This window comes from Anabrus simplex, chromosome 2 (assembly GCF_040414725.1).
Source record: "Anabrus simplex isolate iqAnaSimp1 chromosome 2, ASM4041472v1, whole genome shotgun sequence".
In the NCBI taxonomy this organism is placed as follows: domain Eukaryota; kingdom Metazoa; phylum Arthropoda; class Insecta; order Orthoptera; family Tettigoniidae; genus Anabrus; species Anabrus simplex.
The window spans coordinates 628,666,861-628,689,008 of NC_090266.1; the positions used below are offsets into that span (position 1 = coordinate 628,666,861).

General features: G+C 40.2%; 1 protein-coding gene across 1 annotated transcript in view; it reads right to left on the reverse strand.

Annotated features, from left to right (window-relative positions):
* The window catches only part of LOC136864288 (glutaryl-CoA dehydrogenase, mitochondrial), a 122,465-nt gene extending 101,883 nt beyond the window's left edge, over positions 1 to 20,582 (reverse strand). The window contains exons 1-3 of the mRNA XM_067141067.2: positions 20,202 to 20,582; positions 14,696 to 14,737; positions 14,471 to 14,605 (exon numbers count right to left, since the gene is read on the reverse strand). Coding sequence (XP_066997168.1) covers positions 14,471 to 14,605; positions 14,696 to 14,737; positions 20,202 to 20,274 — 250 coding nt within the window. The 5' untranslated portion in view covers positions 20,275 to 20,582. The remainder of the gene's footprint in view (positions 1 to 14,470; positions 14,606 to 14,695; positions 14,738 to 20,201) is intronic.
* Between the last annotated feature and the right edge of the window lie 1,566 nt (positions 20,583 to 22,148).

Below are 22,148 nucleotides of genomic sequence, written 5' to 3' on the forward strand. Positions count from 1 at the left end.
TTTCCACCTAAGACGAAACGCTGGTTAACCCCTTAAGTGGAGAGCTCGGTTCACACTAGCTCACTCCCAGGTGGGGAGCGATTTCCCTGATTGAAGAAAATATTTAATTACTTGATTAAAAAATCTTAGACCAAAATGAACTATTGAAGGGCCAAAAGGGAAACATTTACTTGAATATAATGTATTTCGTTGTTGAAAATTTCGATTATTTTAATTTTTCAATACTTTGTGCAAAAACGTACTTAAGTGCTTTCACACTGTGAAATCGAGATTGCTTCTTCCTAACAGCAAAACTCTGGTTTTTGTTTATACAGTAACTTTCATCTGAATATTTTAGGCAGTTTACTAACAATCTCTGCCTGTAAATAAATGTTTCTTTATATGTAAATTGTAGATTTACAAAGTTTACATGTACTTAAAATAAATTATAATACTCACAAAATTTTCTTTTATGTTGGTTAGCGCTTTCGAGGGATCAAGTTTATATCGCCTCTCTACAATTCATAAGTGACATAAACGGACTATATTACACTACAATACAGGTAATATTTACAGTATTTACAGTCTTCACAGTGTTATGTCTTTTACAACAGTTCATTATAATACAAACGGAAGCAGGTCATGTTATATAACCTGTCTCGCCTTCGCATAATTTATATAATTCCATTCCGAAACGCGATCGTTTTCTTGTTATGTAAACTTTCCACCCTAGCCACCCTTTCCATAGAAAGAGGTTGTCATCAATTGACATTTTGCCACCAGGGATATAAGCTTCCGAAAATGTTGCTAACAGGTGGTCAAATACTGGATTTATCTCGTATACTTTGGGAGGAAGTTGTGCATTATTCACCTCATTGTCAGAGATATGTAAAAAGCTGTGGAGGAAAATCTAATAATAATAATAATAATAATAATAATAATAATAATAATAATAATAATAATAATAATAATAATAATAATGTTATTGGCTTCACGTCCCACTAACTACTTTTACGGTTTTCGGAGACACTGAGGTGCCGGAATTTAGTCCTGCAAGAGTTCTTTTGCATGCCTGGAAATCTACTGACAAGAGGCCGACGTATTTGAGCGCCTTCAAATACCACCGATCTGAGCCAGAATCGAACCTGCCAAGTTGGGGTCAGGAGGCTGGCCAGGCCACTCAATCTGACAAGAAAAAAGTCTCTTCTGTGTCATCAGTTCATAGAAAGTAGGCGTAGTGAACAAGAGATTGAGAGAAATAGTGTCCTAATTAAGGTTTCTCTACAATCCCCTGCGGCAACACTATGGCCATGAGAAGCTTTATTTCGTCCTTATTTGTCCGGACACGGTCTTGATCTCGATTCCTTCCCTTTGTCTTACTAAACTGGGATTTATGTGCGATTTCCTGCTCGGCATCTTTTGTCTGTTCAGCTATGTTCTGGCATATCTCATCATAAGAAAGGAATTACAATATTTCGCTCAGTTTTGTTTTCCCTAAAAACACTCTTTTTACATCACGATGGAAATTTGGATCAAAGCGAGAATTTCTTTGTCCATTTTCAGTATAAGTTGACGAAGAACTTGCAATGGTTGGATTGTAATCAGTATTATCGTCACAACTGTCACTGTCATGATCGCTACTTGAACTGGAATCGAACACGTGTTATCTCTTTTGCGACTCCTGAACATTCGCATCAGCTATGCCCAAATCCTGTATATTTGAGCTTGCAGTACTTTTTCTAGATAAATTCCTGTCACTTTCGAATTCCCCTTCGGCAGAACTTACTTCATAATATCACAATTCTCCCCACTAAATTCCAACATTTTGTTTATCATGACACGTAAATCGTCTTCCTCTAACAGTGGGAGGCCGTAATTAGTTATAGATATTTTAGCGGAAAAATGTAAGAAAAAGGATCGAATAGAACCCTGGTCTCAGCAGTTTGGACGGAAATCATGAAACAGGACTGTATTACGTATGCGTACGATAATAAAATGCTGTGTAACTCACGATAAACACACACTCCAGTTGTGAAGGATGAACTCAAGACTGGGGATAATAAATCAGGTCACAGTTCTAAAATGTCATCAGAGAAGTCTGTGCCGTGTCATAATCTCTAGAAATCCCTTCTACAGCAATATTATTACATCCAAGGGACAATTAGGCGATGAGCTAAAGCTTCAGCGCCTTAGGTCGTTCTTGCCCGGACTCAGCTGTGTTCTTTATGTTGCAACTCGTGGATGACACATTTGTATTGGGATAACATAATTGAAAAAATTCACATCAGAGGGCAGACTCATCCAGAATACGCTGCTAAAAAGGAAATAAACCTCTGCAGGCAGGCAACTGAGAAAAAAAATATAATTCGAATCGGCGGATATATCCGCGTTCCCCACCGAACAAGCGATTTGTAGCCGCGGATCTCGCCGCTTCGCCCACCAAAGGGGTTAATAGAGCAAACGCCTGAAAAGCCTTACATCTGATATGTTTTTGACATACCACTCAGTCGAGCAGCTCGTCTCCTTTCTCCCAGTTCTTCCCAGCCCAAACTTAGCAACATTTTTGTAGCGCTACTCTTTTGTCGGAAATCACCCAGAACAAATCGAGCTACTTTTCTTCGGATTTTTTCCTGTTCTTGAATCAAGTAATGCTGCTGAGGGTCCCATACAATGGAATCATACTCTAGTTGGGGTCTTACCAGAGACTTATAAGCCCTCTCCTTTACATCCTTGCTACAACCCCTAAATACCCTCATAAACATGTGCAGAGATCTGTATCCTTTATTTACAATCCCATTTATGTGATTACCCCAATGAAGATCTTTCCTTATACAGTGGAACCTTGGATAGCAAGCATAATTTGTTCCGGCAACATGCTTGTAATCCAAAGCGCTCGTATATCAAACCAAGTTTTCCCATAAGAAACAATTGAAACGTGGATGATTCGTCCACAACACAAAAATATTCGCATACCATTTCTAAAGCAAAATATAACATAAAAAAGTTAAAGTGCACTTTTCCTTACAATAGAATCATTGTTGATGTGAGGGAGAAGAAAGATGACATGAGAAGAGTTATTGTGTAGCACAAATTTCACTAACGGAATCACTGCTATCTGTTGGCTCACTGGAATTTTCCTTTTCGTGCAACTTTAATGAGGAACCTGTCCAATGCCTGTTGCTTTTGCCTCTTTTTGAGGATTTCCCGAAAATGTGACATTGCACTGTCACTGAACTAATTCATAGATCGCACTGCTACAGCCTTATTCGGGTGGTGTTTTCTACAAAATTTTGCACCATTTCCCACATTTTGCATTTCTCCCAAATCTCAGCTGAAGTGAGAGATTCCACTGACTTTTCCTCCTCCTCTTCCCCGGACGAAATCTCCATAACCTCCTCCTGTTGTTCGCGATGCAGGTCCATCAGCTCGTTGGTGGTCAATTCCTGGCGATGTTCTTCCACCAGCTCTTGAATGTCCAAGTCATTCACCTCCAGCCCTATAGTCTTCCCTAAGGACATAATTTAATTGACAATCCCCTCAAAGTCACATCCAAGAACACAGTCAGGCCACAGCTTTCCCCAAGCGGATGTGAGAGTTCTCTTGGTGACTCCATCCCAGGCTTTATCGATGATCTTCAGGCAGTTCACAATGGGGAAATGATTTCTCCCAAACACTCGGAGGGTAAGGTTTGTTCCTTCGGTCACTTCGAAGCATCGCTGAAATAGTGCTTTGGTGTATAGCTTCTTGAAGTTCGAAATGACTTGCTGATCCATAGGCTGGGGTAGCGGAGTAGTGTTAGGAGGAAGCAACTTAACCTTAACGAACTTAAATTCCTACAGTAAGTCGTCCTCAAGGCCTCAAAGCCTGGAGGATGAGTAGGAGCATTGTCCATAATCAGCAAGACTTTGAACGACATATTATTTTCTGAAAGGTATTTCTTCACTACAGGACCAAAGACCTCGTTCATCCATTCAACAAACGAACAGGGGAGGGGAAAACGTAGGCACACGTGACACTCGTATTGCGGAACCTCACTCGTTTATCAAGTTACAATTTATTTAAAATGCTTGCTCGTCTTTTAAAACACTCATAGACCAAGTTACTCCCATTCCGAGGTTTCACTGTATTAACACCCAGATACTTACAATGATCCCCAAAAGGAACTTTCACCCCAACAACACAGTAATAAAAACTCAGAGGACTTTTTCTATCTGTGAAACTCACAACCTGATTTTTAACCCCATTTATCATCATACCATTGCCTACTGTCCATCTCACAACATTATCGAGGTAATTTTGCAGTTGCTCACAATCCTGTAACGTATTTATTACTCTATAGAGAATAACATCATCCGCAAAAAGCCTTACCTCTAATTCCACTTCTTAACTCAAATCATTAATATATATAAGAAAACATAAAGGTACAATAATACTGCCTTGAGGAATTCCCATCTTAATTATTACAGGGTCAGATAAAGCTTCGCCTACTCCAATTCTCTGATATCTATTTTCTAGAAATATAGCAAACAATTCAGTCACTCTTTTGTCTAGTCCAATTGCACTCATTTTTGCCAGTAGTCTCCCATGATCCACCCTATCAAATGCTTTAGACAGGTCAATCGCTATACAGTGCATTTAACCTCCAGAATCCAAAATATCTGCAATATCTTGCTGGAATCCTACAAGTTGAGCTTCAGTGGAATAACCATTCCTAAAACCGAATTGCCTACTATCGAACCAGTTATTAATTTCGCAAACATGTCTAATGTAATCAGAAAGAATGCCTTCCCAAAGCTTACATGCAACACATGTCAAAATTACTGGCCTGTAATTTTCAGCTTTATGTCTATCACCCTTTCCTTTATACACAGGGGCTACTGTAGCAACTCTCCATTCATTTGGTATAGGTCCTTCAACCAAACAATAATCAAATAAGTACTTCAGGTATGGTACTACATCCCAACCCATTGTCTTTAGTATATTCCCAGAAATCTTTATCAATTCCAGCCGCTTTTCTAGCTTTCAACTTTTGTATCTTATATTAAATATCATTGTTATTATATGTAAATTTTAATACTTCTTTAGCATTAGTCACCTCCTCTATCTGGACATTTTCCTTGTAACCAACAATCTTTACATACTGCTGACTGAATACTTCTGCCTTTTGAATATCCTCACATATACACTCTCCTTGTTCATTAATTATTCCTGGAATATCCTTCTTGGAACCTGTTTCTGCCTTAAAATACCTATACATACCATTCCATTTTTCATTAAAATTTGTATGACTGCCAATTATGCTTGCCATCATCTTATCCTTAGCTGCCTTCTTTGCTAGATTCAATTTCCTAGCAAGTTCCTTTGATTTCTCCTTACTTCCACAGCCATTTCTATTTCTTTCCAGTCTGCACCTCCTTCTTAGTCTCTTTATTTCTCTATTATAATAAGGTGGGTCTTTATCATTCCTTACCACCTTTAAAGGTACAAACCTGTTTTCACATTCCTCAACAATTTCTTTAAACACATCCCAGAGTCTGTTTACATTTTTACTTACGGTTTTCCACCCATCATAGTTACTTTTTTTAAACTCCCTCATGCCTGCTTTATCAGCCATATGGTACTGCCTAATAGTCGTACTTTTAAGACCTTCCTTTCTATCACATTTATTTTTAACTACGACAAAACCAGATTCGTGATCACTAATACCATCTATTACTTCGGTTTCTCTATAGAGCTCATCTGGTTTTATCAGCACCACGTCCAGGATATTTTCCCTCTAGTTGGTTCCATCACTTTCTGAATCAGCTGTCCTTCCCATATTAGCTTATTTGCCGTTTGTTGTTCATGCTTTCTGTCGTTTGCATTTCCTTCCCAATTGACATTTGGTAAATTAAGATCTCCTGCTACAATCACATTCCTTTTCATGTCGTTTCCCACATAGCTGATTATCTTATCAAATAATTCTGAATCCGTGTCAGTGCTACCCTTTCCCAGTCTGTACACTCCAAAGACATCAAGTTGCCTATTATCTTTAGAAATGAGCCTTACACCTAGAGTTTCATGTTTTTCATCTTTAACTTTTTCGTAGCTTACAAATTCTTCTTTCACCAGAATGAATACTCCCCCTCCCACCATTCCTATCCTACCTCTACGATACACACTCCAGTTCCATGAGAACATTTCTGCATCCATTATATCATTTCTCAGGCATGATTCAGCTCCTATTACAATATCTGATAAATATATATCTATTAAATTACTCAATTCTATTCCTTTCTTTATAATACTTCTACAGTTCAACACTAACATTTTTATGTCATCCCTACTTGACTTCCAGATCTCTGTACCCTAATCACCGCTCCCTACACAACCCCGTTTCCCTGAATGTACCTCCCTATTACACTTCTGAACAAATTTCCTAACTTATACGTACCACTGCAGTTTAAGTGAAGGCCATCTGAGCGCAGATCTCTACCTCCTACCCACCCATTAGGGTCTAGAAATTTCACTCCCAGTTTCCCACATACCCACTCCATTGCCTCATTTAAATCCCCAATCATCCTCCAGTCAGTACCCCTCCTACACGGTATTCCACTGATAACAATCTCCGCTTTCTTAAATTTCACCTGTGCTGCATTTACCAGATCCCACGCATCCCCAACTTTGTTGGTACTTATATTAGCTTGCCTTACGTTGTTGGCACCAACGTGAAACACTACCACCTTCTCCTTCCCCTCCTCCTTCTCATAAGACCACCACTAACATATTAACTTAAACATTACAATCTCAGTCCTCCTCAGCCTTTCCTTTTTCGTAAATCCGCTAGACATTTCTCACTCTTTTCAGGGCAACACCTTTAAATTTCAAATTTTCAGCTGCATTTAGAGCTTCACGATAGTAAGATCCACTATTACATTTCCTACCTTCAAACAGAAAAATCTGCCTGGATATTACTTTATGATCCTTATAAAGAGTCACATTGCGTACTTGTAGTTCAACACCAATATCTGACAACTCTTGAAGAGCATCTCACATAAGACCAAGATCAAGAATAAAATCAACATTTGTAATTTTCTCACAAGACCATCATACATAACTCTTTCACTTTTATCCATGCTCTCATCCTGTATTGTTTTTTTTTCCCAAAATGTGTTACGAGTAATGCATAGTTTTTCCAAACATGCAGAAACACTTCTGTAACTTGAAGCTACAAAACAAGTTTGTACAATTCTTCCAATGCGGTAGAGTTGCTGGTCCAGATTGTCAAAAATATTTCTCAGTTCTGTGGCATTTTTAAGTGATTGATGATATAATGTATAAAGTTTGTCAATACATTACCTATGATGGGAAGTCCTTTGGAACTACAACTCCAACAGAGAGTTCAAGTCTATGGTTTGCACAGTGCCAAAACAAGACATGGATTTTGCTCCTCAATAAGTCATGCCTTTCTTTTTTCCCTAACATCACATCAGCTCCATTCCATGCTACTGTAATAAAAGTTTCCTTCAAAAATTCTTGAGAGAAGCCTGGCTCAATCAAAACATTAATCAGACATTGAAGAATACCTTGGGCAGACATATTTTGCACTCAAAAAAATCAATTAACAGATTTTATGTTCGTCCATATCAGGAAACACTGTCCTTACATTTCCTAGCCGGGCTGAGTGGCTCAGACGGTTGAGGCATTGGCTTTCTGATCCCAACTTGGCAGGTTTGATCCTGGCTCAGTCCAGTGGTATTTGAAGGTACTCAAATACGTCAACCTCGTGTCAGTAGATTTACTGGCACATAAAAGAAATCCTGCAGGACTAAATTCTGGCACCTCGGCATCTCCAAAAAATGTAAAAGTAGTTAACGGGACGTAAAGAAAATAACATTATTATTATTATTAACTTACATTTATTGTTAAAGATGATAATTGGCTAATAGGAGTGCTCTTGTCAATTAGAAACAAAATCTTGCAATTAGATTCAATTTTTTTTTTTTTAGGGTTTTCTTCATTTCAGCTCCAATATGCTTAACTATGTTGATAAAAGCATTTTTCTTATGAAGAATTCGGCCCATGTCAGTACCCTTCATTTCTTGGAGATCAATTTCAGATTCAAAATCACTGAATGCCTGATTTTTCTTGGCAATTTTATAGGCTGTTCTGAAGATTTTGGAGGTTATCTCATGAGCTTGAGTAAAAGTGACCTCCAACATTTTTTTCTTCTGCAGCAGTTAATATGTTAGTGATGGCCTTATGAACAGAACTAATTTTATGATCATGGATCTTTTTTCATAGTGAAGTCCTCTGAATTTTCACCAAAAGAAGTGATTTAATATTTGCTTAGAAATATTCACACCTTGTTTGTTTCTGTTCAGACTACTTGACATATTTTACAACCAAGCTTTTTATTTTCACAATTAACCAACTATTCTTCTTTGCTGTGGAGTCCAACACTCGAGAAGATTTTAATTCACAACCACATCTTCAATATCCACAATCAGATGTCCAGCTTTTATGGATTCGATCGCAGTATTTTGCCACCAAACTTGTTTTCAGCACACTACATTCACTCGATTCACTCTCAGAAAGTTTCAGTTTCTTACCTGCCGGAGCGGAAGAGAAGAACTGAGTGATTTCCGTGGTTTCCCAATTTCACACCAGGCAAAAGATGGGGCTGTGCCATAATTAAGGCCATGGCCCCTTCCTCCCCACCCCTAGCCCTTTCCTATCCAATTGTCGCCATAAGAACTATCTGTGTCGGTGCAATGTAAAAAAAAAAAAAAACACAGTGTTTTCGAGTTCATTGGATTTGACAAAGACCATACAAAACAAACCAATTCATGTATAGAATGCACAACAGATGCAACCACAGCACACAAAGCAACAAAGTTAAGTGAAAAGGACGTGAAGTGAAGGTGATCACAGTCACATGAAGGAAGGTACAAAATTTTAAGTGGTAAGCACGTAAAGTCGAAAGGGTAGTGTTATCGAGCTGCATCGATATCATAATTTATGATACGGTCGATAACTATGGACAAGAGTAAATCTGTCGACACTTCCTGGCACCATAATTTGACATCAAACGATGATGGCTGCACCTAAGTGGAGACACACTTTTAAACAATAAATCCAAATCTACAACACAATTTTTACCATGTAGAGTTCACCAGTACGCATACCAGAGCATATCGGCAGAAAAAACCTGCTGTATTTCCCCAAAAATTTTGCTACAGGGACACCATAGTAGGTTTTCTTTAAATTAACAGATATCATCATATTGTTACTACACTCTGAATGCTTTTCCAAATTTTACCTTATAATGGGCATGGACTCCACCATTTATGTTAACCCCCAAACTCCACGGTGCAAGAGCCCGGAAGGACCATGGCCTACCAAGCGACTGCTGCTCAGCCCGAAGGCCTGCAGATTACTGGGTGTCGTGTGGTCAGCGTGATGGATCCTCTGGGATGTTATTCTTGGCTTTCCAGACAAAGGTTTCCATCTCACCATCAGATAGTCCTCAATTGTAACCACGCAGGCTAAGTGGACCTTGAACCAGCCCTCAGATGCAGGTAAAAACCCCTGAGCTGGCCAGGAATCGAACCCGGGGCCTGCGGGTAACAGGTAGACACACTACGCATACACCGCGGGGCTGGCCCACTGTTTATGTTACACTTCTGAAACCAAACTGTCCTTCTTGTAGTTGGATTTCCATCCTCTCTCAAAATCTTCAATTCAAATTCAAATATGGTACCTCAATAAAACTACAAATTTAATAGAAAAAGCAATAAATGAGTAGCACAACATTTCTAGGCAATACATTGATATTAATTAATTAATTTTCGTATGGCTATTTCTAGCCGAGTGCAGCTCTTGTAAGGCAGACCCTCCGATGAGGGTGGTGGACAGCAACTGCCATGTGTAGGTAACTGCGTGTTGCTGTCGTGGAGGATAGTGTTATGTGTGGTGTGTGAGTTGCAGGGATGTTGGGGACAGCACAAACACCCAGCCCCCAGGCCACTGGAATTAACCAATGAAGGTAAAAATCCACGACCCCGCCGGGAATCGAACCCGGGACCCTCTGAACCGAAGGCCAGTACATTGACCATTCAGCCAATGAGTCGGACATATTACATAATACTAACTGTAATATCACTTAGGAATTTTTACAGTTGCAAGTCTAGTTTCAACTTAGCATGTATAATTCATGTAAAGATATTGCTATACCGGGTGGTCCACAAGCCCCTTGCTATACAGTCTTATGCATCCCTTCACATTTACTACAATTCTGAAAGACATCAGTCCCTCTCCCTAAACTGGGGTAATATAACGAGATGTGTGTTTACAGGCTAGAAGATAGCAGGAATCGTGAGCGCCGCTATTAATTCATTATGGCTACCTCAAATGAACCCATAAAATGAGTACAGATACTCAGAACACGTACTTTAAAACAGGAGGTGGACACACAGACCGGGAGCACGGTACAGTATAGGTTGGGAAGTGAGCACCATAGGTCAAGTGTCGCAGTAGCTCATATGGCAACTGGGCAGGGAGATATGTGATAGTGCACAGTGCTCAAGGTAGGAGGTTGAAATCCCACATAAGAATTGTTTTAACAGCCAGTTGCCTGGAATGTGGTAAGGTTGCATACTTGATAGCTTCAAAGGACTAATTTGTTTATTTGACCCTGTAAAAGACCGTATGTATCTCTGCATTGGGTATGGTGCTGGGTTGGACGAGGATGTGGAGATGATGATCTGTGACCAGTATAGGCTGGGAAGTGGGCGCCGTAGGTCGAGTGTTGCAGTACTCACATGGCTAGCGTGCGGTAGGATGTGTTATAGTTGATAGTGCTTGAGGGTTAGAAGGTTCAAGCAAATACAGTAGAGACAATACGCGACAATCAGCGAGATATCGAGGGACAGCTATTAGAGCTCTCTCTAGTGGGTAGACCTGAGAACTACTGATTCTGTCATAAGAGCACGTGTATTTGTGTGTGAAGTTTTTGGTGTTATTTATGCATTTTCAGTGGGTTGACATAATTAAATAGTAGCGTGTGTCATTCCTTGATATCTACTCTCAACATGAGGGGAAAGGTATGTGCTGTGTTTGGCTGCAGTAACTATGAAGTAGAGAAGAATGCGCGGTCTTTCTTCCGTTTGCCTCGTGACAAGAAAATGTAAGTAATATTGTGTTTGCATATATATTCTTCCAGTGACAAAGATAAGTTTTTAGTACTTCATAATCTTCTGACCTGCTCGACCCATATTTTAAATGGCTTAAAATATAATACGCATATTTTATTGTATAGTGCAACAGTTAACCTTCAATGCCGATGTGTTGTTGTAAGTGTGATCTGTGGGTTTTAAAATGTCACAGAAGTGATTTGGATAAGGTGTACAAGAAAGAAGGGACGTTACGCTTATATAAGAATTGTAAGATCTGTTCAGATCATTTCCAGGCCAGCGACTTTAGAAATCCTCGACTATACAGCCAAGGGTATGTTACATTTTTACTCTAATTGTACATAAATATTCCTCAAAGCATCACTATCGACAACATTTTCATACTTTTATTTCTTTTATCCCTCTACTCAGATTAAAGCTGGGATTTTATAGATTTTCTTTCAGTTAGTAGGCTTCATGTTAAGAGGAAAATTGTCCAGCTTTTAAATGTTAATTCATTGCATCATGTGTGTAAGGAATGTGACGATATTTTTATTGACAAGTGTCTTAATGTGATGACACAGTGTTTTTTAAATAAAAAGACAAATCTAACCGTAAAAGTTCAGGCAGGAATGCTAAAGCAAAAAAAGTAATGTATAAATGAAAGATCAAGCCATTTCACAGCAGTCCATTTCACATCTTGTTTATATGTCTAATTTCAGTCTTTAAATAATAACCTTTTAAATAATTCTTCATTCATTTATCCAGAATTGCTTTAGCAACTTCAAAGTTAATATCTCAATAACACTTTTTTTTTAGACGTAATTTATTTATCCATTTTCGTATATGCATTTCCATTGATATTTGAATTTAGCGCGACTTTTCAGGTCAAGTCACTAGGAGCGCCACCGTCAAATTGTCTCCCATTTTAACAAGGCTAAATCCGTAAGTGTTGCGTATTGTCTCTACTGTATTTGGTTCAAGTCCCATGCAAGTATTTTTTTAAAGCCAGTTGCCTGGGATGTGGCAAGGTTGTATACTTAATACCGGTATTTTTCACAGACTGATTGTTTATTTGACCCTGAAAAGCACTGTTAGTATGGAGCTGGACTGATAGAGGCTAGGAGATATGTGAGAGGATTTCAGTTATCCACATCATTTAACGCAGCACCTGCTTGAACTGATGATCTCCGTGGTCGAAAGAGAGCAGCGCGCGATGTTGTAAGGACCGTCTGGCCCGTTGCAACATCTCTGGCGAAACCGATCGGTATGCCTCGGTGATGAGCTGTCTAAGGTGACAAGGATTGGCTGGCTCCTGTGCATACACCAGTTGTTTTACATGGCCCCACAGAAAAAAATCCAGGGGCGTATGATTGGACGATCTGGCAGGCCAGGGGACAGGTCCTCCCCTTCGTATCATTTTATCAGAATATGTCGCATGGAGATGGTTCCGGAGGACCACCGCCATGTGCGGTGGAGCTCCGTCATGTTGAAACCATATCCTGCAGCGGTCAAGGAGAGGCACGTTTCAAAAATAGTGGTAGTTCATCTTGGAGAAACCGCAGATAGCGTTGGCTGGTCAGATGGCCCTCAAAGAAATGGGGAACGATAAGATGATCACCCATTATTCCACACCATACATTCACACCCCACTGTACCTGGAAAGCTGTCTGTCGCACCCAACGGGCAATATCCACAATCCAGTAATGCATATTACGGTGATTAACAGTTCCATTGTTGTGGAATCATGCTTCATCCATAAATAAGAGAGTCACTAGAAAATCAGGATCAGTGCCCACATGCTGTAGGATCCATTGACAGAACACCACACAGGCATCGGAATCATGACCATGGAACTCCTGGTGTAAGTGTAGATAGTACGGGTGAAACCAGTGGGTATGCAATATCTGCATAACAGGTGCTCGGCTAATTTTTGTCTCCTGTGCTATGGCCCGTATGCTAGTATTAGGGTTACGCTGGAGAGTATCAAACATGACGTCTTCGTTGTCAGGAGATGTCACGGGATGATCTCTAAGAGGCCGTGTCCTTGCCAGGGATGCAACATTCTGTTGGCGCCTTTCCACACTCTGAAATATCATGCCCGTCGATTGTCGTCTATTCGGATAGCGTTCTTAGTACAGACGTTGTGCCTGGTATGCATTCTGTCTAGCTTCTCCATAGCTAAGTAACATATCCACATACTCGTCGCCGGAATACACCTCGAGGCGGTGAATAAACTTTGTGTTGTAAATTGCTTCGAAGGAGGGGAGTTCACGCAGCTACATACTTACCTGCCATCGCATGTTGTTATCATTCCAATGGGGCATACTTTGCCCTACCTGTGGTCTATGAAGCTTGGAACATATACAACGTAGCTAACTGGCCACAGACCATCATCTCCTCATCCTTGTCCAACCCAGCACCATACCCAATGCAACGATACATACGTTCTTTTACAGGGTCAAATAAACAAATCAGTACTTGGAAGCTATCAAATATGCAACCTTACCACATCCCAGGCAAATGGCTGTTAAAAAAATTCTTATGTGGGATTCGAACCTCTTACCTCGAGCACTGTCCACTATCCTATATCTCCCCACCCGCTTGCCATGTGAGCTACTGTGACACTTGACCTATGGCACCCACTTTCCAGCCTATACTGTACTGTGCTCCTGGTCTGTGTGTCCACCTCCTATTTTAAAATACATGTTCTGCATATCTGTACTAGTTTTACGGGTTCATTCAAGGTACCCATAATGAATTAATAGTGGCGTTTGCGATTCCTGCTGTCTTCTAGCCCGTAAACACCCATCTTGTTATATTACCCCAGTTTAGGGAGAGGAACCGCTGTCTTTCAGAATTGTAGTAAATGTGAAGGGATGCATGAAACTGGATCGCAAGGGGCTGGTGGACCACCCGGTATAACTATTAAGGTAAGAAGAGAGCTCAAAGGCGTCTCCCTGCTTACCAAGGCAACTGTTGAGAATAGCTACAATCCTAGCTACTATGTCAGAGATTTCATATCGAACAAGTTGGCCAGGCAGTTAGGGTTGCGTAGCTGTGAGCTTGAATTCAGGAGATGGTGGGTTCGAATCCCACCATCAATAGCCCCGAAGATTTCCCATTTCACACCAGGCAAATGCTGGGGCTGTAACTTAATTAAGGTCATGGCTGCTTCCTTCACAATCCTAGCCCTTTCTCATCCTTGCATTACCAAAAACCTTCATTGTCTTAGTGTGACCTTGAATGGTTCACCACCAGAAGGAAAAAAAAAAAAAGGAAGAAAAATCTTGATTTCATGCTGCATTAATCTAGCCCCATCATATTCTAACTCTTACCTTCATTTCTGTGAGCATGCAGAATGCGAGGCATCAGTTTGTTCTGACAGTATGCACGGAAGGTGTCTCGTATCGTTATTTCATCTTGTGTCAGTAATGACTCCAAGTTGAGAGCATCTTCCCACACAAACCTGGCTATAACAACCGTAATCACAACATTTAGTAAAAAAAAAGTAACAATTCCTGAGGCCATTGTCTAACTATACTATTTATAAGTAAACTCACCTTTGGAGGGATGGGGCTGAGACGCAGCATCCAGTGATAGATCTTATGCCAGTGAAGGATCATGTATTAATAACAAATTAAATTAAAATAGCACTGAGAAAACAAAGAAAAGAATACGAAGATTTATTAGTTTCCTCACATTTTCTTTTTTACAAACAAGTAATGAGGCAAAGCATTGCGGCTGGTCAAGATGCTGACAAAACAATATTTATTAGATCATCTGAGATGCAAATGGTCTTCGAACAAGACATGTTAGATCAGTTATATGAAGGTTATGTAGAAATTAAAAAGTATGTAATCTAAATCTCGATCAAGTAGCTAAAATTACAGAAACATGGAGGTGAAACATGGACAATAACTAGCTCAGAAAGAGAGTGAATAGAAGCTTTTGAAATGTGGTGTTACAGAAGAATGTTGAAGGTGAAGTGGGTAGAACAAATCACGAATGCAGAGATACTGAACTGAATTGGTGAGAAATCGTTTGGCTAAATTTGATGAGAAGAAGAAAACGATAGGACACATCTTAAGTCAACCAGGACTTGTTCAGTTGGTTTTTGAGGGAAATGTAGGTGGCAGGAATGGTAGGGTTAGACCAAGGTGAGAATATGACAAGCAGAGTAGAGGAGATGTAGTAGCCCAGTTACGTAGACAAGAAAAAGTTTAGCAGAGGATAGGGTGGCATGGAAATTTGCATCAAACCAGCTTATGGACTGGTGACTCAAACAACAACAACAACAACAACAACAACAACAACAACAATCATTTCATGGATGGTTTGTTTTCTTTTATTTTCTGAAGGAATCACAACAGTGAAAGGTGGGATACTGGGTTGCCAGGAGAGTCTCCTTACCATGGAGGGGGGCTCAAATCCCTATCTATCACAGAAGTAGAGCAAGCTTGATTTAATGCATTGGAGGTGATGCATTATTTCAAGTATACTACGAGACAACTGTTGACAACATTATGATGAAAAGGATTCATATTCGCAAGGAATAACAGGCCTTTGAACTTCCATGTGGTCTACTTACTGTGTTTAAAGCATGACCAAAAATTGACTGTGTCGACGTATAAAGCTGGGCGTAGGATGGCAGACGGGGAAACAGTTGGTTTCAATTTAGGGCTACAAACATTGTGGTCATCAGCACTATGTATGTAATGGTGCCTGTAATTCATCCCTAATTGATACTGGCATGAAGGAAAGCCATCCAAGAGTTTAAATAGGAAGTCATGGGAATCATTTTCATTTATTTACAAGGAGAATCCATGGGTAATGGGCACAATAACCAGTATCCTTATGCACGAATATCCTGGTCGGTTTTTACCAGAAAATAACATCCAGGTCTGCCACAAAATAATTAGAAATTAGATGAAACCGAACAAGGTAAGAAATTCCTCGGTATCTCTAATTCTTTATCACCTGCAGGGAACCATTAAAAAAAAAAAAATTCATGCAATTACCCAAGATGCAACACGAGCAAGTATCGAGAATGACATCCAACCAAATATCCTGGTCGGTTTTTACCAGAATATAACATCCGGGTCTGCCAAAAAGTCATTATAAATTGGATCAAACCAAACAAGGTAAGAAATTCCCCGGTATCTCTAATTCTTTATCACCTGCAGGGAACCATATAAAAAAAAAAAATGTTTACAATTACCCAAGACGCATACGACCAAGTAGCAAATGATTGGGTCTCGGGCCTACAACAACAAAGGGTTGCTGTGGAGTGCTCTCAATCAACAGGTAGATACATTCCAATCTATAAGGACTATAGTTCTGATTTTCAGCGTTAAATCATCTACTGAGGCTAAAACAAATCCCTCGGGCAATTTTTCACTGTACATAGAGAATGACATCCAATCAAATAATTTTACCCTCAAATGCCAAAACTGCGTTTGTTGTTTCATCTAGATACGTTCTGAGGCCTCCTCTGCGAACCATGTGACCTTGCCGCGGTGGGGAGGCTTGCGTGTCCCAATGATGCAGATAGCCGAGCCGCAGGTGCAACCATATCGGATGAGTATCTGCTGAGAGACCAGACTAACGAATGGTTCATCGAAAGGGGGGTAGCAGCCTTTCGGTAGTTGCAAGGGCGGCAGTCTAGATGATTGACTGATACGGCCTTGTAATAATACTCAACATGGCTTAGCTGTGTTGATACTGCTACACGGCTGAAAGCAACGGGAAACTACAGCCGTAACTACCTCCCGAGGACATGCAGTTCTCTCTGTATGAATGATGTACTGATGATGGCTTCCTCCCGGGTAAAATATTCCGGAGGTAAACTAGTCCCCCATTCGGATCTCCGGGTGGGGACTACACGAGAGGGGGCGATCATCAGGAAGATGGATACTGACATTCTGCGAGTCGGAGCGTGGAATGTTAGAAGTTTGAATCGTTGTGGTAGGTTAGAGAATCTGAAAAGGGAGATGGATAGGCTAAAGTTAGATGTAGTTGGTATAAGTGAAGTACGTTGGCAGGAAGAACAGGATTTTTGGTCAGGCGACTACCGAATTACCAACACGAAATCAAACAGGGGAAATGCAGGAGTTGGTTTAATAGTGAATAAGAAAATAGGGCAGCGGATAAGCTACTACGACCAGCATAGTGAAAGAATTATTGTTGTCAAGATAGACACCAAACCAATGCCCACCACAATTGTGCAGGTCTATATGCCTACTAGTTCAGCGGATGATGAAGAAATCGAAAGAATATATGAGGAGATAGAAGATTTAATTCAATATGTAAAAGGTGACGAGAATCTAATTGTGATGGGAGACTGGAATGCAGTGGTAGGCCAAGGAAGAGAAGGTAGTACAGTAGGAGAATTCGGATTGGGACAAAGGAACGAAAGAGGAAGTCGGCTGGTTGAATTCTGCACTGATCATAATTTCGTCCTTGCCAATACTTGGTTCAAACACCACAAACGGCGGCTTTATACGTGGACGAGACCTGGAGACACTGGAAGGTATCAAGTACAGTAGGAGAATTCGGATTGGGACAAAGGAACGAAAGAGGAAGTCGGCTGGTTGAATTCTGCACTGATCATAATTTCGTCCTTGCCAATACTTGGTTCAAACACCACAAACGGCGGCTTTATACGTGGACGAGACCTGGAGACACTGGAAGGTATCAAATAGACTTCATTATGATTAGGCAGAGATTCAGAAACCAGGTGTTGGATTGCAAAACTTTCCCAGGAGCAGACGTGGACTCTGACCACAACTCGTTGGTCATGAAATGCCATCTGAAGTTGAAGAAATTGAAAAAAGGAAAGAATGCAAAAAGATGGGATCTAGACAAGTTGAAAGAAAAGGGTGTGAGAGATTGTTTCAAGGAACATGTTGCACAAGGACTAAATGAAAAGGCTGAAGGAAACACAATAGAGGAAGAGTGGATAGTCATGAAAAATGAAGTCAGTAGGGCAGCTGAAGAAATGTTAGGAAGGAAGAAGAGATCAACTAAGAATCAGTGGATAACTCAGGAGATACTAGACCTGATTGATGAACGACGAAAATACAAGAATGCTAGAAATGAAGAGGGCAGAAAAGAATACAGGCGATTAAAGAATGAAGTGGATAGAAAGTGCAAGGTAGCTAAGGAAGAATGGCTGAAGGAGAAGTGCAAGGATGTCGAAGACTGTATGGTCTTGGGAAAGGTAGATGCTGCATACAGGAAAATAAGGGAAACCTTTGGAGAAAGGAAATCTAGGTGCATGAATATTAAGAGCTCAGGTGGAAAGCCACTTCTAGGGAAAGAAGACAAAGCAGAAAGATGGCAGGAGCATATCCAACAGTTGTATCAAGGTAACGATGTAGATAATTTGGTTCTGGAACATGAAGAGGCTGTTGATGCTGATGAAATGGGAGACCCAATTTTGAGGTCAGAGTTTGACAGAGCTGTGAGTGACCTAAATAGGAACAAGGCACCTGGAATTGATGATATTCCCTCTGAACTACTGACTGCCTTAGGAGAAACCAGCATGGTAAGGTTATTTCATTTAGTGTGCAGGATGTATGAGACAGGAGAAGTCCCATCCGATTTTCGGCAGAATGTTGTTATACCTACTCCCAAGAAAGCCGGTGCTGACAGGTGTGAAAACTACCGCACCATTAGTTTAGTATCTCATGCCTGCAAAATTTTAACACGTATTATTTACAGAAGAATGGAAAAACAAGTTGAAACTGAGTTGGGAGAAGATCAATTTGGCTTCAGGAGAAATGTAGGAACACGTGAAGCAATCCTGACTTTACGTCTGATCTTAGAGGATCGAATCAAGAAGGACAAGCCCACGTACATGGCATTCGTAGATCTAGAAAAGGCATTCGATAATGTTGATTGGAACAAGCTATTTATGATTCTGAGGATGATAGGGATCAGATACCGAGAACGAAGAATTATCTACAACCTGTATAAAAATCAGTCTGCAGTGATAAGAATCGAGGGCTTTGAAAAAGAAGCAGCAATCCAGAAAGGAGTGAGGCAAGGCTGCAGTGTGTCCCCTCTCCTTTTCAATGTTTACATAGAACAGGCAGTAAAGGAAATCAAAGAGAAATTTGGAAAGGGAATCACAGTCCAAGGAGAGGAAATCAAAACCTTGAGATTTGCTGATGATATTGTTATTTTATCTGAGACTGCAGAAGATCTCGAGAAGTTGCTGAATGGTATGGATGAAGTCTTGGGTAAGGAGTACAAGATGAAAATAAATAAGTCCAAAACAAAAGTAATGGAGTGCAGTCGAACGAAGGCAGGTGATGTAGGAAATATTAGATTAGGAAACGAAGTCTTAAAGGAAGTAGGTGAATACTGTTACTTGGGTAGTAAAGTAACTAACGATGGCAGAAGTAAGGAGGACATAAAATGCAGACTAGCACAAGGAAGGAAGAGCTTTCTTAAGAAAAGAAATTTGCTCACTTCAAACATTGATATCGGAATTAGAAAGATGTTTTTGAAGACTTTTGTGTGGAGCGTGGCATTGTATGGAAGTGAAACATGGACGATAACTAGCTCAGAAAGAAAGAGAATAGAAGCTTTTGAAATGTGGTGTTACAGAAGAATGCTGAAGGTGAGATGGATAGATCGAATCACGAATGAAGAGATACTGAATCGAATTGGTGAGAGGAGATCGATTTGGCTAAATTTGACGAGAAGAAGAGATAGAATGATAGGACACATCTTAAGACACCCAGGACTTGTTCAGTTGGTTTTTGAAGGGAGTGTGGGTGGTAAGAACGCTAGGGGTAGACCAAGGTATGAATATGACAAACAGATTAGAGCAGATGTAGGATGCAATAGTTACGTAGAAAAGAAAAGATTAGCACAGGATAGGATGGCATGGAGGGCTGCATCAAACCAGTCTATGGACTGATGACTCAAACACACACGTTCCGAGGTGAGAGGCTTGTAAAAGACAGACATATCCGGGATTAAAAATGAGAAAATTATAAAGAGTATGGTACAACACGTCAACAAACAAAATTCCTGGTCGTGTCAAGTAAAGGATACTCCTCTTAACTCCATCAGGAAATCCTCGAAGTGCAGCACATCCTCTATGAAATAATCTTATTTTTAAAGACATTTCGGAGTGACTAGTCGTTCTGACAAACTAAGAACTCTATCAAGAAATGTGTTGTGTAACGATTCTGATCCGCTGTGAAGGTTAACATTTGCTTATCAGTTAGCTGATTCTACGAGCTTTTTGTTGCCATCTGTTGTAATCTGTTCCATAGAGTGTTCCAACGGAAACAAAATGTACAATGCAGAGATATAAAATTAGTTTACGACCAATATCTCCTCACAAGGTTCCTTAAATTACTTTACGTTGCGCTGAGTTCACTGACCGTGCTCATGATAAATTAATGAAACAGTTTTTTCATAAGGGAAGAAATATCGCAAATATATGCAACCATCATTCTCATTTCTGAAATACGCTGAGATTGGTAACCCAGTTTCCCAATGACAGTGCCACCAGAGACCTACAGACAGCGTGCATGCTTCTTCTTCTCCTTCTTCTTCTTGCTGATAGGGTTGTTTGGGTTTGTTTGTGTTTGTTCGTACTATTACCCAGTCACTGTATATATGTATTATCGTCTCGTATTTGTTAAATAAGATTTGTTATTCACACGCATCACACATTATGGGATGTTATTCACACATAAATTCATAATGTTATTGTTAACACCAAAGGTTAACTAGCGGTTGTATTCAAAAGCGAGGCATAGTGATTGAAGGTAAAGGCCGGTCTCCACTGATCAACATTTAATAACAACAACATATTAAATGTTAACTGGTGACACCATAAACATGTTAAATGTTAAAAGTTGAATACTGTTTCATTTAACGTTGTGTCCACACTTAATAAACATGTTAAACTGGACTTCCCTTTTCTGTATACAGGTAGTTAATTACATCAATTTATAGTAATACATTTAGGTGGTGTCTAGTATTTTCGAACAAGGACAATGGACTCAGATGAAGAGGATTACTGGACGAATTGGCCATGCGGTTAGGGGCACGCAGCTGTTAGTTTGTATCCGGGAGATAGTGGCTTCGAATCCCACTGCCGGCAGTCCTGAAGATTTTTCCGTGTTTTTCCCATTTTACACCAGGCAAATGCTGGGGCTGTACCTTAATTAAGGCCACGGTCATTTCCTTCCAAATCCTAGGCCTTTCCTATCTCATCGTCGCCATAAGACCTATCTATGTCGGTGCGACGTAAAGCTACTAGCAATAAGAAAAAAGATTAAGAGGATTTGGCCTTTGTTATTGCCATTGTTGCTTCTTGTTACTATTTAGAAATGCAGTTTTATTAGGCATATATCGTCCCCTCATCTTGCTCATTGCTGCAAAAGCAAACCACTTTGAAGTATAAACTTCGTCCGCTCCCACCCCCGACTTCCGATTTTTCTGAACTTTTGCAATTCTCGAATGTACTGGGAGTGGAGAGACGCTAGATTTTTTCTCGATGCACTCGCGGGAAGAATTATAGATAATTTTGCGTTCCTGGAAACTGTCGGCTTTCTTCATTTTATCTCCGTATTCCTTTCATGAGACATCCCACAAACAAGGCCTTTCTATTATATCATTAATTAAATCCAGAGTAATCTCCATGCTCCACTCCATTTCTGACTATAAATTTTAGTACCGGTATAGTGCAGAGAGAATGACATACGTGCGCGTACTGTATTTGTAGCTTATAACAAAGAGAATGAGTGTTGCGGAGTGTTGTAACTATAATCAAGACCAACTACAATTACATCAGACACTAATGCAGAAAAAACGTGGCGGACATCGGCGTGCGATATGAGAGGTTGAGCGAAAGTTATGGGCTGGATACTCGATCCCACGCCTACTACGGTAATTGCCCTGTCGAATTTCCTTTATGACACTAATTGTTTGCTGTAGGTTCGGTGTTGTTGTTTTCCTTTTCCCCTTATGTGTCGACCTGGTCTT